This window comes from Urocitellus parryii, chromosome 11 (assembly GCF_045843805.1).
Source record: "Urocitellus parryii isolate mUroPar1 chromosome 11, mUroPar1.hap1, whole genome shotgun sequence".
In the NCBI taxonomy this organism is placed as follows: Eukaryota; Metazoa; Chordata; class Mammalia; order Rodentia; family Sciuridae; genus Urocitellus; species Urocitellus parryii.
Genome location: NC_135541.1, coordinates 100,955,160 through 100,975,216, shown reverse-complemented (window position 1 = coordinate 100,975,216; position 20,057 = coordinate 100,955,160). Strand labels below are relative to the sequence as shown.

Here is a 20,057-nt window from a genome sequence, read left to right as displayed (position 1 = left end):
CTCTGCCACTGAGCCACAACCCAGCCCTGCACTATTCATCTTTGAAAGACTTTTTTAAATTGTTTGTTTCATTTTGACTGGCTTGCTTTGTTTTGCAATGTCTAATGTTTATCTATTTTTCCTCTCATGATTTGTAGTTCTAACCTCTGAAGCTCAAGTGATATAAATATACATGTATGTGGACATACAGTCAATCTTTCCAAATATGCCAAAGAAATTCTATTTTTCAATATCCATTGTCTGCTGTGTCTATTCTCTGTAAGTTCTGAGTAATTTTCAGTTATTTTTTTCTCATTATGGTTTAATTTTCCTATTTTTGAATGCTTCATAATTTTTTATTGGATATCAAGATATTATAAATTTTGTCTTGTTTGATGCTAGGTATTTTTTGTTTTCTGTAAATATCTTTGAGCTTTGTTCTGGGATACAGTTGTGGAAATAACTTAATCCATAAGACTCTCAGCATTTTAAGATTTAGATTTTGTATTAGTTTTCTATGGCTACTGTGACAAATTACAGCAAATCCAGTGGCTTAAAATAACACAAATTATCCTATGTTGCTTTGGTTCCTAACTCCAAAATGGGTCTCCCTGGGTTAAATTAAAGCCCCTCTTTCCTGGAGGCTCAAGGAGAAAATCCATTTCCTTAATTTCTAGCTCCCAGGGGCCACCTACATGGCTTGGTTCATGGCCCTCATTTTCCAACTTCAAAGCCAGCAAACAAGTCAAGTTCTTTTCATATCACATCACTCAAAGCTTTTTCCACTTATAGTTAGGTCGAACTAAATAATCCAGGGCAAACTCCCCATTTCAAGGTCAGTTGACCTTAATTCCATTTACAATCTTAGTTACCTTTTGTCATATAAGCTAACATAACTGTAGATTCTGGGAGTTAACACAAAAATATCTTTGAAGGGCCATTATTCTGTGTACTATCCACATTTAGTCTTGAGCTAATAGTTCCCTACTACTAAAGGAAAACCCTTCTGTTCTGTACTCCATGTCCTCAATTTAGGCAGTTCATTAGGCTGGAAATTCAGTCTTCCAGTCATAACTCAGAAACTCTCAGGGTAGTAAGCTGAGAAGTTAAAGGGCTCACTTCATCTGTTTCCCATATTTCAGAGGTCATCATTCTTTATTGCTTGATATTTAATATCTAGGGTAGTTTGAATGTATCTCCCAAAAAAGCATGTGTTACAAAGTTAAATCCCATTATAGTAACATTAAGAGGTGATTAGGCCATAAAGATTCTGCCTCATTAATGGACTGCTACTGTTATTGTGGGAGTGGGTTTATTATAAAAGGTTGAGTTCTACCCTTCACATGGGATGACATAGCACAAAGGCCCTAGTCAGGTACTAGCCCTTTGATCTTGACTTCCCAGTCTCCAGAACTGTAGTAATTAAATCTTTCTATATGTGAGTTTGTTTTGTTGGGGTACCTTTTTTAGAAATTTTAAAATTTGAAAGTCTCACTAAGCTGTTTAGGGCCTCACCAACTTAGAGACTGGCTCAAACTTGGTGATCCTCCTGCTTCAGTCTCCAGGATTGCTGGGACTGCAGGTATGTATTACCACACCCGGCTTCTTTACAAATTTCTGAATTTCAAGTATTCTGTTATCACTGCACAAATAGACTAAGACAATGTCTGAAAACTATTGGTTCATACAGTGTCTGAAATGTTGTTTTTGGTGGAAGGGTAAATCCAGTTCATGTTACTCCATCTTGCCTAGAAGCCTTCCTAGTAATTTTTGGTTGGCTGTCAATCATTGTAGCTGTTTACCTTGTTGAGAGCTGGATATTTTTGTATCCTTGAGTTTTGTTCTAGTATTGTTTGCTCCTCCAAAAAATGTTTGAAAAGCTCTTTAGTTATAATACTTTGCCTTACTTCAGTGCTTGGCAAATGTTTTAGAACCATATGCTTCAGTTGAGTCCCCTAGCTTTAGTTAGTCTTTATGACCTTAGCATTATACATCTTTGAGAAATTTTCTTCTTTTTATAAGCTTTATGGTGTCTTCTATACTTCCCATACTTAGTAAGTGTCCTTTGGGGAAAAACCAGCTGCACATCTGAAGTCCCCCAGGTTTCCAACTCGCCCCTCTATTAGCTCATAATACTGCTAGGAGCTTTATTGTTTACCTCATCAGATACCTTCTGGCTAAGCAAAGGTCAATCCACAGCCCAGGCACATAATCAGCAAATGGCCCCAAAGGATAAAATGACTATTGATCTCAGTTCACTTTGGACAATGCTACCTTTTCTCCTGAACTTTTAGTTCATCTAGTTTTAGTTGCTACCACAGTTCTCTGCTGCAACTAAAATTAAGAAGCTACGCCTCAGAATTCTCTGAGTTCAGACTAGCTCTTGATCTGGTGGATCTCTGGATTGTCAACTCCTTTTACTTCATCTACAGATATTCTAACTGTAAATCACCCTCCCAGACAACCTAGAGAATGCAGCTCTCCTAACTGAAGGCGAAAAACACTACCTTCAAGTTATCACAAACATTTCCAAACACTGTGTATTTAACTGTCCCAGTTCCCTTTCTCTTATTTTCTGAGGCCTTGTTAAGAACAACACCCATGCCACTACTCAGTTCTAACCCCCAACTTGTAATTGTGAACAGAACTAGAACTTTTCAATTGATAACAAAAATCCCTGAAAACAAGAAGATAGAAATGTAGGGTCACTTTTGAGTTATCAATGGGTCTGGAAATCAGAATTCCCCCACCATCCCCATAAGATCCAGGTACACAGGTCTGAAGTAATCTTCACTCTTTCAGATATGTTTGTTTACCTGATCTTCTCATAAACTGTCACTATTAAGGACTTTGGAAGCAGCAGTGAAGGGCAATTAGGTCAAGAATATTTAAGAAGTATGTGAAACCTACTTGGGGTTTAAAAATATATAGCATATGTACCTCAGGCTTCTGACAAAGGAAAACTCAAGACAGGAGCTTCCTTCAGAATGCAACTGAGTGCACGAAAAATGCCAACTGGACAGAAAACATGGAGCAGTTCATCTTCAGTGAATTTATCATATTATTCACTCATATCCCTGAATAAGACCATCTCATGTGCATATGTGCTGCTGGATGAAGTTACCACAAAGGCCAGAGGGAAAGGCAAAAAGAGATTCAAGATGTCCATGAACCACTTGTCATGGGTCCCTGTCACTGCAGGAGCAGCAGGGCAGGTTTAGAAGGGATATAACAAAAGACCCCAAGCCAAGTAGACCAGAAAAAAAGATGCTTTAGAAAGCACATGACAATGCAAGTTTGGCCTTGATGGAATCATACCGTCATTTTGTTTTAGTGACTAAGCCATGTTTGGGCATGCTTCCAAAGGTGGTGTACACATGTCATCTACCACTAACTCTAGTTTACAGGCATTGTCTGGGCCTAACAGAGTTTTGTGGCTAACTATTTTGCTTCATTCCTATTATTACAGTTTTTCTTACAAGTCCTGTGTTATACCTCTACTTAACTTCCTTGTTCTCAAACTGTGGTCACCCCCGTATTGTCATCCTCTTCTCTCCCTTAAGAAAGTTCAACTCAGTTGAATCTTTAAAGGACTAAATAAAAGGGAGGATGGTTGTTTTTAGGAGAAGTACAGAAGCCAGCTGTGTTAAAACCCTGTAAAATAAAAGGACAAAACCCAAGAATGATCGTATTACACTCATATCCCCGAATAAGACCATCTTATCTTAAGGACATCTGATCTGCTGTCAGAATGAAGTATATAATCTATTTTCATACAATGAAGTATATAATTTGACAGAGAAAGCCAGCTAGGGGAGTCCAGGATAATGTTCCTCAAACCCTAAATTTTTATTAGAATCAGGTGGGGGGGCTTAAAAAATACTTGTCTGGATCACACACCAGAGATTTCCATTTAATTGGGATGGAGGGAGTAGACTGGGGATTAATGTTGACAGAATCCTCAGCAGTGATATGAATGTACACCTGGGAATGACAATCATTGGTTTAAGATCTCAGATAATTTCACAGCACAATAGCTAAATGTGCAGTCAGTTCAGAGAAAATGCTGAAAATCAAATCAGTGACTTGGTCTGCATTCCCACAATTAATGATGGCATTGCCCAGCACAAAAAGAAGAGAAAATGTGGCAGATGGAAGGACATCACTAATGTCCCTGCAGTCATGAATTCTTCCCTTTATCCAAATGTGCCTGCCTAGCAATTTACATTCTTCAGATTCTGAGATTATCTAGGCAGACAGATCTTGACAATATAGTCAGCAATCAATAAACAACTTCAATATTATTGCTGTGTAATACTTTTATTAAACAGTTTTATGGGGAAAACCCCACATTTTTGTATGAGTTACATATAATTTTCAGGCAATTCAGGGTCCAGTGACAATTACATTTGGAGAAAAGGTTTAAAATCCATACTTGTTTGTATTCCACTCCTTTGTGAAATATTGAAAAGCAGCCTCTGTATCTCAGCATTAAAGGTTACAAAAAGCACCACTTAATGGAGGATCTCACATATTTTATTCCCTTCAAATTACAGTCTTTATCCCTCCTTTATGACAGACACAGAGCTACACTCCTTCCAGATGCTTTAGTGTAATACCAATCAACATTCTCTAATTCACCAAAATTCAAACAAGACTCTCATATAGGGGACCCAGTGCAGAGATTAGGACTAATCAATAACAATGAGCTTTGGCTGTCCTAAAACCGCAAGCTGGGTAAGGTGCTCTGTGAAGTGGAATAGAAAATAAGTAAGATCATCAATATCTAACAATATCCCTTGACCATCTAACTTGATACCTATAAAATCCATACTGTATAGTATTTCACACCAATCTTACTGCAAAAAGTACTGTGCTATACATGATTCAAGTCAACACCATCTAATGTTGAAAGCAATAACAAAATTATTTTTTACTGAAGCTTATTTACTTCAAAGCACAAGTAAGAAAAACAAATCACACAAGGCCCAAATGAGAATCCTGGAGGGATTCCATTGCTCATAATTGAATTATACAAGTAACCAACTTGGAGGGTTTTTTTTCTTCCTTCCTTTTCTGTTAAAATTTTTAAAAAGATTTGGCTTTTTACTCCAAAAGTTTAGGTTCACTGCAGAAATCAGTTTTTCAATCTCCAGTTGTGATTGGCACTTAAGGAGAGACAAATGCCTAGACCCATAAAGTTTTGAAAGACCCTTATCCCTACCAGGTCCTTCATCACATGGGTAATTGGAGTCAGCAGCCCCTGGTAGAAGACAGCAAGAACTTGGCTTTAAGGATGAACCAAAATAATGTTTGAATAAGTTATATAGTGTTCATAAGCCCATGCCCCAAATCACTAGAATGTGAGGATGTAAAAATCTCTGAGAATAGGATATATTTCAAACACACACAAACATAGACTATTGCATATCATTTTTAGTTGAGGTCAAAATTTTAAAAGCCCTATTTCCCCAATAAAAGCAGGGAATTCAATCATTAGTGTTTCTTCTTCATTTACACCCCAGATTACTATAAATCCTGTCTGGAGATATCACTTCTTTCCAAAATTCACTTCATTTTAGCAGCATGCATGGAATACTGGCACTTTTCAAAGGTTTTCTCTCAAATTCTGTAGATTTACAAGGACTAAAAATAACTGGAAAAAAAAAGTGAGTGAGTCTGGTTTGTCGGATCCTCTCAGAAACATCTTTTGGATGACTCTTTTACACGTTAATTACACAAGCATGTGCTAAAAAAAGTCAGTACTGCAGGGGTGTTGCCTATAGTGGTTAAATCCCATTCAAGTCTGAACTTAAAGCAACCTACTAACTCTGGTGTGGAAGTTCTCCATACCAGTGAAATGACTAACCTATGTATTTTAGGTAACATTTAACTTAAGACTTTGGTAGAATCCATCTGACAAATAAAATTAAAGCAGCAAATAGGAACAAGAAACAAAGGGAAAATGTTCCACATAATGCTAAGTTTTGTATAATGAGATCCAAGGATATATCACCAGGTTATGTCTGATTTAAATTTTCTTATAAAAATGGATTATTTTCAGTTACTTCGTCCTTTACTCCTCAACTCAGTCACTCTTCTTTCTTTGCCCCACAATCACAATACCATACTGCTGTGGTTAAGGGTCAGCCACCTTTTAAGAGCTATCTTCTTATCCTGCCAACTATGACTTAACAAAATTCCTAGAGGTCAAAAAAAAAAAAGGTAAAAAATTTATTTTTGCTTTCACTCATTTTCAAATTCTACCACTCTCTTCTAAAGAAAATAATCTATCTCTTTAACTAGTCAATATAAAAGGGTGAGTTATCAGGCTCCCTTTTCCCCTTCTAGAACAGTTTCTTGGTGACAGACCAAAATAGGATATCTCAGGGCCATTTATTAGCAGGCTAGAAAAGAAACTATGTTTAAGTAGTCACTACCCAATTCCCCCTACACATCCCTTTCCATACCTACTGGTAGGCACCTATTTCACATCTGGCTGGGCAAGAAGAATTTGGAAAACAAAATCTGTACATTTCTATCTTTAAATCTGAAGATCACCAACAATAAAACATACTGTCATTAGAGCCAGACCCAACTGACAAGAAGCCTCTGGTCTGAGACACATAGAGGAGATTTCTTTCCCTGTCCCACAATACTGATATACCCATTTGGAGTAAAAAGTTTAATACATGAACACACAGATAATGGCATTTCAGTACTATTGACAAGAAATGAATATGAGAGAATCCTCCATGTAACAACCAAGATTTTAAATCCTTCTAGGTGGCCCAATTACTTAATGGATATTGGGTAAGAACAAAATTCCAGCACAACTAAAGACTATATAGGTCCTGAGAGTTGGTTAAAATAGGATTTGGCCTGGATTTTTATAATGGCACACCACTGACAAAATGGTTTGGACCATAAAAGGTTCTCCACAAAAACCTTTTGTTGCAGAAGGTGGCGTTGAAAGGCAAAAGCAGTATCTACTCTCCACAATTAACCATCAATGCACTTAGTAGCTTGCATTCCCTGCTAAACTACAAGCCCACATCTTATTGCCTCATACCTGGGATCAAGGAGATCTACATTCCCAAAGATAACTGAATTGTCAGCTTTGCATGGAAAAAACAAGAGGTAGCTAAACTGACCTGTAGGTGCCCTTTCAGTGTGGCTGGGTTCATCTTAGCAGTCAAGGAGTCTCTCAACCATCAAGTATGGCCTCCTTCAAGGTTGAATGTTTGACTTGCATTTATCTGTAAAATGGAAGAGCCAAGATACTTGGAAAAAATGTCTTATCTCTGAACCCCAAGGGTGGATTGAATACTTTTCAGTCCATAAATGGAAATCAGTGACCCCACCTCATTACTAAACACATTTTTAAAAAAGAGGCAGAAAGAAAAAAGTGATCTTCTTACTATTTAGTACAAAGACCCTTCCAGGAATACTTTCTTGCCTCATGGCCTTTACATCTTAACAGTTGAGGGAATCCATATGTGTATCAATGAGTCTGTATGAACCTGTATCAAGAGCAGTACTTGGGATAAAGATGAACATGGGTCTGGCCATATTAACATAAGAGTACAGTCTCCTCTAACTAAAGAAGAAAATCTTAAGGACCATTTATTAAAAGCCTTAAGTTCTCTACTACAGTCTTTTAAGACCAATGAAAAGGAATTTTTTTTTTTAATTAAAGAAAAATGCAGGCACATAAAAATCTTTCAAGGATAAAAGTCCTAGAAGTGTTGCCTGGTCCATGTCTATCTGCAGAGCTGTCTGCTCTGAGAAAGCATAACTGGAAGCAAGGCCAGGCCAAACAGGAAAACCTATGTGCCACACAGTCAAAGCTATAGTAGTAAATTAAAAGAAAAAAATAGATCTTCTGCAAATGCCTTTCTTATAACATTGAACCCATATTTTCTTTAGTAGAAGTTTAAAACAAATGGTAACAAAGTGGCTTGGGCTTCTGGTGGGCTAAAAAGGAGATATTCTGACAACCATCATCAATAAGGTGGTCAGGTCCCACAGAACTTTCCAAAGGGGTCACTTACTGAAAGAATTTTGTGAGGGATCAGGTATGGGATCTGAAGGAGGCTATTAAAGGAAGAATGTGAAATAAGAGAACAAAGCGTTCTTGAGAGGCATTTGTTATATCAAAAAACACAGACTGTGCCACACACTGTGAAAATACAGAGACCCCATGCAAGAGAAGCTGCCCCTGCGAGGCAGAAGCTATAAGTAGGGCAACAGTCTAGCCCAAGTTCATTTTTTGGACACCAAAGGTAGTAGTGGTAGAATCTTCACCCAACAAGAGTTTGCTGTTCTTTCATTTTAGGGAAAAAAAAACCTCCCTGTACAGTTATCTCTATAGCTCCCCAAAAGGGGTCCTGGTGAATACCCATAGCTGGGGCTAGGAGGCTTCCAATAACCTTCCCTTCATATGTATATGTTTTCTTCTTAAAATAAATTCCATGAACTCATAAAGCTCTCATCTGCAATCAAATGCAAAAGCAGAGCATCCTACTCAGAAGCTCTGAAACACACATATTGGCCTGAAAGCAAATCAGCCTTCCAGTCTCAGGTAAGACTGGTTCAGTTCAAAGGCAAGGGAGAAGCTTCTCCTGAATCCATGAAGGCAAGACAGGATGGCTTCAGATGGGTTTGTACAGCAGCGTAGTGACATACTTCTTCTTGTAGCGATGGGTTGCACTAAGAACCATCACACTGTCCTGCAGAAAAAGAAGCACATGCAGTTAATTTCTTAGTTGCTGTGGGAGGCAGATGTTCCCAGCCAATAGTACTACACAGTCATTCACTGTTCACAGAGATAATTTGATGTAATAAAGAGGTTGATTTTAGAGTCAGATCAACTTCAGTTCCAAACTGGACTCCTATTGTTACTGTATTTGTAGCCTTGGGTAATCTACTTAAGGTCTCTAAGTCCTTTTTTCCCTCCTCATACAGAGAATAATACCTACCATTAAGGTGGTCCAGATGATCACACAATATCTGACACAGTACCCAACACATGAAAGGTGCTAAAGAAACTACTAACTTCCTATTATTCTTCCTTCCTCATTTCAAATTCTAATACTGAGCTTAAAACTAGCAAAGAAAAAAGAAATACACTGGCATTAATTTCTAGAAGGAAATCTTAAATGCAATGAGAAGGAAAATAATCCTTCCAAAAAAACCATTTCAAAGTCCTAAAGCAGGTCTAATTTCCATTTAATACCAGGGTTGTACTTGGGTTGTAGCTCAGTGGTAAAGCTCTTGACTGGCACATGTGAAGCACTGGTTTGATCCTCAGCACCATATTAAAAAAATAAAAAAAGAGAAGCATTAAAAAAAAAAAACCTCAGTCTTCATATTAAAAAAAATAGAAAATCAGGGTTGAACAAAAGAAAATAAATCCTGATATAGAAGAAACTGAGGAATCCTCTTCTCTCTCCTTGAAAAAAATATAGACAAAATCCTCCTTAGAAAGACATTCAAGAAGAGTAAGAACTACCATTTCCCAGACTATGTTACAACATGTGGATAAACCATAGGAAGAGATGGCAGACTTGTGACTTCAATTGACAGTCAACAAGCAGTTATAGGAGACAAAATTCAATCAGAACCAAAAAACCCAAGCCAATCCAATTTAGAAACCAATATATCTTCCTACCTTCCCCCCATACTATATTATCCATAGTGAATGCATCTTAGGTTAACACATTGACCAAAGTATACTAACATAGCCTAAATATGATAGAAGGCAGGTAAAAATCAACTAAAGTTAGGCATGCCTATAATACTAGTTACTCAGGAGGCTGAGGCAAGTTCAAGGTGAGCCTAGGCAAGTTAGCAAGATCCTATCTCAAAATTAAAAAAAAAAAAAATGCTAGAGTAGAGCTCAGAGGTAGAGTGCTTCCCTCGCATGCACAGACCCTGGATTCAAGCCCTAGTAAAATACACATGCATACAATCCCAGTAAAGATTTTATAGAAATGAGAAGCAGGTCAAAGAAAGACCTATTTGGTAAACCTGGCATGATGATACAGAGGAAATAACATGGAATTAACATAAGATAGGACCTCAATCCTATTTGTTACTTACTGGCAATTTGACCTTCTTTGAGTCTTAGTTTATCTATAAAACAGGGGTTAAAAATAATACTTATCTCACAAGGTTATTATTATAAATGAAATTCAACAATATATTTTTAAATTTTCTGTATTACCATACAATCTATTCATCTTGGCTCTACCAGTGATTTCCCTAATCTAGCTACACATCTAAGAAATAAAAGCAGCTTGCTGGGAGCAGTGGCACATGGCTATAATCCCAGTGACTTGGGAGGCTGAGGCAGGAGGATTGCAAGTTCAAAGTCAGCCTCAGCAACACAATGAGGACCTAAGCAATTTTGCAAAATCCTGTCTCAAAATAAAAATAATACAAAAATGGCCAGGGATGTGGCTCAGTGGTTAAGAATCCTAGGTTCATTCTCTGGTACCAAAAAAAAAAAAAAAAAGGCAGTTTAAAGGAAAATCACTGTGGCCAGATCTCAATGTACTTTTTTGAAGACTTTGGAGATGGAGCCACTGAATCTGTATGCTCACAAACTTCTCCAGGTCATTCTGATGATAACCAGCTTATTTTGACAGTCACAAAGCTATATAACTTTATTCTAATAGCCAAACCAGACATGACAAGACAGAACACAACAGATATTTTCATCCCAGACTCTAAAGCAACAGAGAAAGAAAGGAAGACTCTAGAGCTAGAGGGAACAAGGCAAGTCTGGTCACTTTCTCATTTACCTACTATACAAGAAAGAAGCAAGCATTCGGGTATAAACAACAGAGACATCTAAAAGTAGTTCAATTCCACATTTAAAAAACCAGAAAGAAGTCTTACTATCACATTCAAGCATTCTTTGAACTAGAAACAAAACTTATTTTTCTGCAAATGAAATCTTACTGCCATGAACTCAAATAAGTAGGTGGTATAAAGATTCTACCCACCCAAAAGAAACTGGGAAACAAAAAAGATCATTTAATCACTGGACAATTCAGCTAGCTAGAACGCAGACACAGAAACTGAGATTTAAAACAAAGGATGCATTAGCTTAAAAAAAAAAAAAGTGTTTCTTAACCACTGCTGTCACCTTCAGCTAGTAGTAGTTGAGCAAGTAACCACTGCACAGTATATGTTACCCTTATCCTCTCATATAGGGGAGATGTGAAGAACCAAGAACAACACTTACTTTAATAGACAATGCATAGAGATGGTTCAGCATAACATGGTTGGGCTCAGGAAGTAGGGCTGGGTCACACTAAGAGACACCAAAAAAAAAAAAAAAAAAAACATTAGTTGCATGGACAACAAAATAGCTTACTCTTTCTCAGAGCTCTTTGGCACTGTTAAGAACACCTTATCTCCTTTCAATAATGTATCCACTCCAGTGCATATCAATAATACATTCTTATTACAGAAAATCTGGAAAATTCTCAGTTCAGTGCAGAAACCCTAAGCATCAAGATGTGCTATTCTTAATAGAGCTAAAACAAAAATCTTGCCTACAACAACTATGGGAGATTTGCACTAAATGACAAAAATAATTTTAGTGAGAATCAATGAGAATAAATACAGAAGTCAATTATATGCAAATAAAAATTATAACTCTTTTGTATACCCCCAAGTGATAAGTATTCCTTATCTCATGATGGAAATCTCAGAAATTGGTTCTAGAATATAGTGTGGTCCTGATTTTTTCAGGAACAGAGACAACTATAAACTTTCATTTTAGTTCCTGAAGATACAACCCAGCCTTGGTAAAAGGAGTTTATAACGATATTTCTATATATAATTTATAATCAAAGTATACCTTTTTAATAATCCCAATTTCTAGGATTTCTGAATTTTGGCCCAATTAATCCTACAGTTCCCCAGATGCTCCAGAAATATTCTCAGGATACTTACAGAAATATTAGTGTCCTTGTTAAGAATAACTTGGAGTAGGTGAGGAGGAAGGATGGGTGGGGATTTGAATCTCTCTTCAGATCGAAATACATACATTTCTTGACCATAAGGCCCTGGGGGTGAACTGGAAAGGTCTAAAAGATATTTCCACAAATATAAGGCAAAGTAGGAAAATTAGGATAATGCATGAAAAAAATACATGGCCACTAATATTAAATATAGAAGTCATGGATCATAATTTGTAACCCACTGGGTCTACAAGTGTCAAGTAGCACAAGGAAAAAGTTACCCAACACAGAAACATGATTCCACGAAGAGGAGAGGGGTCCTAGACTTGAGCTCAGAAAAGAGCTACCCCATTTGTCATCTATACAACCTTGGAAAATCCCTTTACCACAATCGGTTTCCTCATCCATAAAAATAAAAATAATCTTTGCCCTATTTCTCAATATTTTCAAGGAAATCAAAAACATAATTAAAAATTTACAAAATTTGGGGGCTAGAGGTATATTGATCAGTGATCGAGTGCTTGCCTTGCATGTGTGATGCACTGGGTTCAATCCTCAGCACCACATAAAAATAAATCAATCAAAAATAAAGGTATTACGCGCATCTACAATTGAAAAAAATACTTAAACATTTACAAATTTTTTATTATATTCAAAAGAATTGCAACGTATTATTTTTTTAAAGTCTTTCTTTTTTTTCTTTTAAAAATATTTTTGAGTTGACAATGGATTTTTAATTTTTATTTATTTATTTATATGCGGTGTTGAGGATCCAACCCAGGGCCTCATACACGCCAGGCAAGTGCTCTCCACTGAGCCACAACTCTTCAGCCCTATTGTGTTTTTTTTTTTTTTTAAACTACTTTCCCCCAAGGACTACTAACTTGAAGGGCCTCATAAAACTATAGAATTGCAAACTAATTTATCAAAATAACAAGATTAAGCTGAGTAGTTTAATAAGACAAATGAAGCTCATCTAACCTCTGCTGGGTGATATCACCAAAAGTCAATGGAAAACTTGAAGAAATATTATTAGAAAGAGTTTTCAAACATTAGGCTAGAGCCCACTAGTGGGCTATAAAAAATATAATAGCAGCCATGTGCTGTGGCATAAGCCTATAATCCCAGTGATCCAAAAAGGCTGAGGCAGGAGGATCTCAAGTTCAGGGCCAGACGCAACAACTCAGTGAAACCCTGTTTCAAAATAAAAGGGGTTGCCAGGCATGGTGGCACATACCTGTAATCCCAGTGGCTCAGGAAGCTGAGGCAGGAGGATCGTGAGTTCAAAACCAGCCTCAGCAAAAAAAATCAAGGTACTGAGCAACTCACTGAGACCCTGTCTCTAAATAAAATACAAAATAGGGCTGGGGATGTTGCTCAGTGGTCAAGTGCACCTAAGTTCAATCTCTGGAAACCCCTCCCAAAAAATAAAAAAATAAAAGGGGTTGTGGTTGTGGTTCAGTTAGTAGAGGGTCTCTGAGTTCAATCCTCAGTACGAAAATTAATAACTAAATAAATATTTTTAAAAAACAGAAAAAATATATCACATGAAATAAAGGTAAATATTATACCACATATTATACTTCTGTATGTTTCTGTATTTGTGTTCTGGGTTGCAATGCAAAATAAATGTCTTACTGTAAATCCTGGTTAAAAAGTTAAAGTATACCAGACTGAGATGTTTTTTGCTATATATAAAGAAGGGGACCTAAATGTTTATATAAGAAATATGTGTGTATATATACATATGCACATATATGCAGGATTCAGAAGATAGAATTCTGAGAAGATATGGAAATACAAAACAAAATTAAAAGACCACTTTCATGAAGGAAATTTAAAAACCACTTTTGGGTTACAAGAAATACATGGCAAGAAAGAGCAAATACTATAAAATTACCTCGACAAGATGTCTCAGAACTTTCCATAGAATCTAGTTTTAAAGCATCAAACACCTCAAAATCAGATTTCTTGACATGGATCAAATTGTTAATCGTGCCAAGCTGACTGGTAACCACAGGCTGAAACGATAAGCAGAAAAAAAATTCTTGAATCCCCTTTTCAAATCCCTTTCTTCCATCCAACCTCCTCTCTGTTTCTACTAACGGTGAAAAATGATCATAATCAGAATCTCCATCTTTTATCGCGAGAGGAATTCTATAGTATAGGGGAACTGCTACCCATCAATTCAGACAGCAATGACAGTTAAAATGAGGCTACTAAGTCATGGGGACCTTTGTAGATCAAAGACTTACCTCTGATGGATCATGAACCCATTGTCCATCTACAAAAAACTTGTATTGGTGCTCTCCCTCAGGGAGGTCCAGGATGGCAACGAAATCATTATGGCTATAGAAGAAAACAGAAGGTCAAACAGTCAAGTTCCTTTTAGAAGACAGAATGTTAAACAATAAGTGGTATTTACAGTATTGTACCAATGACCTCTCACATCCCTAAGCCACTGTATCCCTCATGTAAAAAAGAAAAAATGTATAAAATCAGGTCTTTTTTTCTTTATCATCTTGGACATATATTTACCAACCCTTCCAAAAATTCTGGTTCTTAAATCAATGTTTAGAAAAAAATAGTCAATGATCTCCCAAAATGGTTCACCTTAGTATAACTATTTTGCTCCTGTAGAACAGATCCATCACAAGTACAAAAACCATAACAATGAGGTCTGGAATATAAAAGTACTTAAAATACTTTCCGTATTTTGGTGAGCCATTACTAGAAAACCAATTGATTCACTATTGCTCTGCAAGCACCAAATAATACTACTATAGCAAACTTCACAGTGCATTTTGCTTTAGTGCAGAAGTCAGAGCAACAGATTCAGTCAGTTACAGATTTCCTCCAAGCATAGAAAAGACTTGTGTAAGGGCTGGGGTTGTTGCTCAGTGGCAGAGCACTTGCCTAGCATGTGTGAGGCACTGAGTTTGATCCTCAGCAGCACATAAAAATAAAAATTAATAAAGGTATTGTGTTCATCTACAACTGGGAAAAAAAAAAAAGACTGTGTAACACCATCCTAAAAAATACACCCACAAAACTGCTACAATTTCCCTTGAGGTAATGATATTTTAAGTGGTAAAGCATTCGACTCACAATGAGGTTAAAATACAATGCCATTGGGCTGGGATTGTAGGTCAGTGGTAAAGCGCTTGCTTTGCACGCATGAGGCCCTAGGTTCAATCCTCAGAACCACATAAAAATAAAGAAAAAAAAAGTCTATTGCTAAAAAAAAAAAAAAAAAAAAAAAATGCCATCGATACTAAGTGGTCACAGAAAGGGGCATATTCTAAAGAGAACATCTAGTGAGTGGAGATGGGAAGTCCAGCCTGTTCACTCTTATTAGAAAGAAAATCAGGTCTCTATTCCTGGACCCCTTAGCCTCAATCAAGACACTTATCTTCTTCACCTCTTAATCAGTGGAATCTTGGTGCTCCAATTGTTGAAGGACCCAGAAATGAAGACCTCTTTGCCTCCTTCAGACCAGCGGATAACAGTAGGCCGGGCCTGCTGGGTGGGCTTTACAGAGTCGTCCAAATCTTGCTGCCATGATACAAACTCTTTGTCCCCAGGGAGCTGTAAGAAGGAGTAGGTCATCCCTAGAATAAATTGTGACCCAGGAATTCTTAAAAGATCATTCTTTTTTTTAGGGTAGAGAGGGGTGCTAGGCTTCAGCTATGGAGACATGCCTTAAAATTAGAAACTAATCAGATTTTTAACAAACCATAGGAAAAGAACTCATCTTGAACCAAAAATGGTCAAATGGCTTATGCTCAAGTGCTGCATGATCAGGAGTCTAACTTTTGAGTCTGCATATATTACTTACTCTGTCAGAGCCTCAAGATTGCCCTTAAAAAAAGAAAAGAAAACCCTACTCCCCTACTGCCATTTAACTCATAGGCAGGCAATTATGACATGCTTCTGAGTACCTCTTAAGGGAGAAAAAAGAAAACAAAATTTAGCTGTATTTTTAAAAATTGTCAGGTATATATTTTTCACAAGCAACTATAAATAGCTCTCAATTATCAGCTGTAATGAAAGTTACAGATACCAAACTTCATAAGTAATTTATAAACTCTATTTTAGCTAATAGGATACACAATGAAGAGACATTAAAAATTTAATATCAAAGGTCTGGGGAAGCAGCTCAATGCCAGAGCACTTGCTTAGCCTGTGCAAGGCCCTGGGTTCAAACCCCAGAACCACAGATTAATCAGTTAATTAATAAAAAGAAAACTGGATCATTGATTTTTATAAAATGGAGAAATAGTGGGCTGAGGATGTAGCTTAGTGGTAGAGTACTTGGTCTAGCTAGTGAAAGGCAGTACTGCGAAAAAAAAAAAAAAAGTGGCTATGAAATCTTACTTGCTCACCTATGCCAGGTTTATTCTATTTGAGGTATAGGAATGCAAATTTTGGGAATGCAAATTTTGGCACCTCAAACAGCAAAAGATAAAACAGTTTCCTTTAACAAAAACAATTATATAATCAAATAAGGTTTGTGTGATTCTGAATAACATTAACACCTTAGTTTTTTGTTTTTCATTACCATCCTTTAGACCAGTAGTTGGCAAACTACAGCCAGTAAGCCAAGTGCTTTTATAAGGTTTTTACTGAAAAGCAGCTACATTCATTTGTATACCTTTTATCTACAAATGTTTTCATGCCACAGTGGCAGAACTGAGCAGTTGTGAAAGACTGAGCTACAAAGACTAAAATATTCACCATGTGGTCCTTTACAGAAAATGTTTGCTAAGCCCTGCCTTAAACTTAAACTGGTAAACAGATAAATAAGATCATACAGTGTTAAGTAAAGATATTACCAAACAAAATAATGTGCATTAAAAAAAAAAAAAAACTAGCTTATTTACTTGGGCTTTTTTTTGGGGGGGGGAGCAGTTGGGGAAAATGGAAAAGTCTATTTTTCCATACTTCTCTCACTATTTCTCAAAATTACAATATGAGAAACTAGGCACATAATCTAAAATAAAATCCAAGATCTGTGGATGTAGTAGACGTGAGGCCCTGGGTTCCAGCCCCCAAACAGCAGAGTAAGTACTTAATTAACTAAAAGGAAAAAAAAAGCTGAAAAAAGAAAACTGAAGGAGCTTTTACATTATTACAAGGAATTAGCTTAAGAGAAAACCTATCTCCATATTCTCAAAACAATGCATTCTGTCTGACTGGCTGCATTAGAATTACAGGAATTTTTGCATATGCCTAAGAATAATCTAAGATTACAATTCAGATACAGGGATCTGGAAATCTATTTTTAAAATCATCCCAGATAAGACTTTGATTATGTTAAAATAAAGAAAAAAAAAACTCACCTTTTGGGGTACATTAAAAATACAGAAATTTGTTATGACATTTGGAATTTGCTTAAAAAAAATTGGAGAGACAGTAGAATTAGAGTATGGTTGATATACATTCATTTGTGCTTGATCAATGTCTAAACTTGGTGAGAGGTACACAGAATTCATTATACTATTCTCCCTACTTTGTAAATGATTCAAATTTTCCATAAAGTATTTAAGCAAATCTCAGGTGATTCCAATACACAAATAAGATGAAAACCATTGAATTAGTCTGCTGAAAAAGGGTGGTATCCAATGTAGGCCCCATGGCTACTGTTTCTATCAATTATTTTACAACTTAGGATTTTTCCTTTAGAATCTGAAGCCACAAACTATTAATGCTCCAAATTTTGGAGCAAAGCCCTTCCGTTTAGGATGTGACATTTCTGTGGTAGGAATGAATGCTGCTGACTACCAGAAAAATTGATTACTTAAAGTAAAACAGCAGAACCACTAGGGAATAAAAGACAAAACAACAACTAAAATTATAATTTGAAGAGGTTTTAATAAAATATAGAGGCAAAGAAAAGGGTAGGGTAAAAACCCTTAGATTTGGATGGGATTAAGAATTATATGACCCATTTTCTTACTTCCCACTTCAATCTTCCAAATGGCAAGATTGAAGTGAGGGAAAGAATGATCCAGAATAGGCCCCAATTCACACAGAAAACTTGGTTTTTATTCGGGACACCAATGACTTCAGTCATAGCTTGACAAAATACTTTGACAAATACAATGTACTTAAATCCTGAGTCATTGATGTAGAAAAGCGGTAAAAATACAATGAGGTCCATCACCTTGGGAAAGCTTTAAAGAAGTAAATACATATGACTGGGTAGACAGACCAAATGAAGAGGAAGAAGTTCTGAAGTGGAAGAGAAAAGAAAGGAATGGAGAAAAAGCCCCCAAGAAATGTTCCTTTCAATCACTCTCATTTCTCCTTCTATGATCATGTTCTCAATTGGGATCAAAAAAAAAAAAAAAAATTGGGGCTGGAGATGTGGCTCAGCGGTAGCGCGCTCGCCTGGCATGCGTGCGGCCCGGGTTCGATCCTCAGCACCACATACCAACAAAGATGTTGTGTCCGCCGAGAACTAAAAAATAAGTATTAAAAATTCTCTCTCTCTCTCTCTCTCTCTCTCTCTCCTCTCTCACTCTCTCTTTAAAAAAAAAAAAAAAATTAAACCTAGTATCCAAATTTCATGCACTACCATTATGGCAAATAAAACTAAATTCTCTCCAAAGCTTCCACACATATCCCCAATCACCTCAATCCCTCCATTTTTCTATTTCATCCCTGAACAGCCTACCAGAAAGAATTAAAAGTATTTATGCTGACACTTCTAAGTGATTAGAAACATTAGGATGGTAATCACATTGCTGTCAGCTCCATCTGTCTTTTCTCTTAGGGTGAACACAAGTGGCCTCTTCCTGTAAGTCCTTCAACTGAAAGCAAGGTCTTCAGGTGAATGAATTGTTGCTTTTAGGCCAAGGAAATATTTTGAAGGACTATTGCAGATTGGAGCTATCTGGGAATCACTGCCTCTCCCACTGGAGAAGCTGGCCTGAAAGCACATCCTGTCACCACAACTACAAAGTATAGGACAAAAACTGAACAGTCAACGAAATGATGCCCTTTATTCATCTTCAACACTAGGCACAAATATTCAAGTAAATAAGTGGTGGCTGGTCACAATCAGGCCAAAAGGGATAAGGACCCGAAGTACAGAGTTCCTAATAGAGCAAAAGGGATCCAAACAAATAGAAAATTCCGGGGGGAAAAAAAAAATTCACTTAGCCATTTCCAGGAAAATGTAAGTTAGGGCCAGCGGTTCAAATAAATTATCATCACAAGTTTTCCACCAGAGTCTACAACCTATAAATTCTCAGAAGAATCAAGGATGGTGCGGGTGGGGAAGGTGTCTATAGTTCCTGCCTTAAAAATGTGTCTCAAGGCTTAGTTAAAATACCAAGAAAACAAGAACTACACGTCTACCCTATTTTGAGGCGGCACCACAAGAATTTACGACCGAACACCTCTGTCCCCGGGAAATCCCTTAAAAAAAATAAAAATAAAAAAAATCCCGTAACTCAGTTCAATGCGATGAAAAAGGAGCCACGGAAACACGGAGCCCGGAAGCCAAGCAGCAGCTGCACGGCCACGGTCGGGGGCCGCGGAGAGGAGTACCTTGGAGTCCGGCAGGCTGAAAACGCTGGGGTCGTCGGTGCTCCCGACCATGATCTTGTGCTCCTTGCCCGGGGCATGGCCGCCGCCGCCCTCCGCGCGTGCAGCCTTGGCGCCGTGGCGTTCCCCGGACACCCGGTCGCTGGTGGTGTTTCCCATGGCTGCAGCTCGAGTCGGGGGCCACCTGGCGTGAAGAACTACACCTGGCGGGGAACACCCCAGCGGCCGCGTCAGGGGCACACCCGCCCCGCCTCTGCGCCTGGGGACCCGGGAAGGGAATCCCCGCCGCAGGAAACCACGCCCCGTTGTCCCCAACCTCCCGGCCTACTGGGACGCCCGCATGCCCCCGGGCCTCCCGTCGCCCCTGCTCTGAAAACCCACCCTCGGGACTCCCCCGCAGTCCCGCGCCCACTCCCGCACCCCGATCACCTCCAGCGATGCGCTCCCTCTCCCCGGGACCACGGGCGCGATGGCCGCCCTGCGGACAAGGCCACCAATAAAGTTATTGAAATTGAAGCTGCACCCGGGGTGACGATTTGGGTTTCC

At 37.8% G+C, this 20,057-nt stretch overlaps 1 protein-coding gene across 4 annotated transcripts; it reads right to left on the bottom strand.

The window, feature by feature from the left end:
- Positions 1-4,278: 4,278 nt before the first annotated feature.
- On the bottom strand, positions 4,279-20,037 carry Prkab2 (protein kinase AMP-activated non-catalytic subunit beta 2). Of its 4 annotated transcripts, XM_026382168.2 has the most exons (9): positions 19,941-20,037; positions 19,515-19,714; positions 15,379-15,545; positions 14,213-14,306; positions 13,858-13,978; positions 11,950-12,083; positions 11,234-11,302; positions 10,084-10,116; positions 8,622-8,711 (listed from the first exon to the last, which is right to left on the bottom strand). In XM_026382168.2, exons 2-8 carry the CDS (start codon positions 19,668-19,670, stop codon positions 10,108-10,110), a joined length of 750 nt encoding a protein of 249 aa, XP_026237953.2. In that variant the 5' UTR covers positions 19,671-19,714; positions 19,941-20,037; the 3' UTR covers positions 8,622-8,711; positions 10,084-10,107. The 4 variants fall into 4 exon arrangements, with proteins under 4 accessions (XP_026237951.2, XP_026237952.2, XP_026237954.2 ...); XM_026382166.2 differs by lacking the exon at positions 10,084-10,116 and having other exon boundaries at positions 4,279-8,711; positions 19,941-20,036; XM_026382167.2 differs by lacking the exon at positions 10,084-10,116 and having other exon boundaries at positions 4,279-8,711; positions 19,932-20,017.
- Positions 20,038-20,057: the final 20 nt, after the last annotated feature.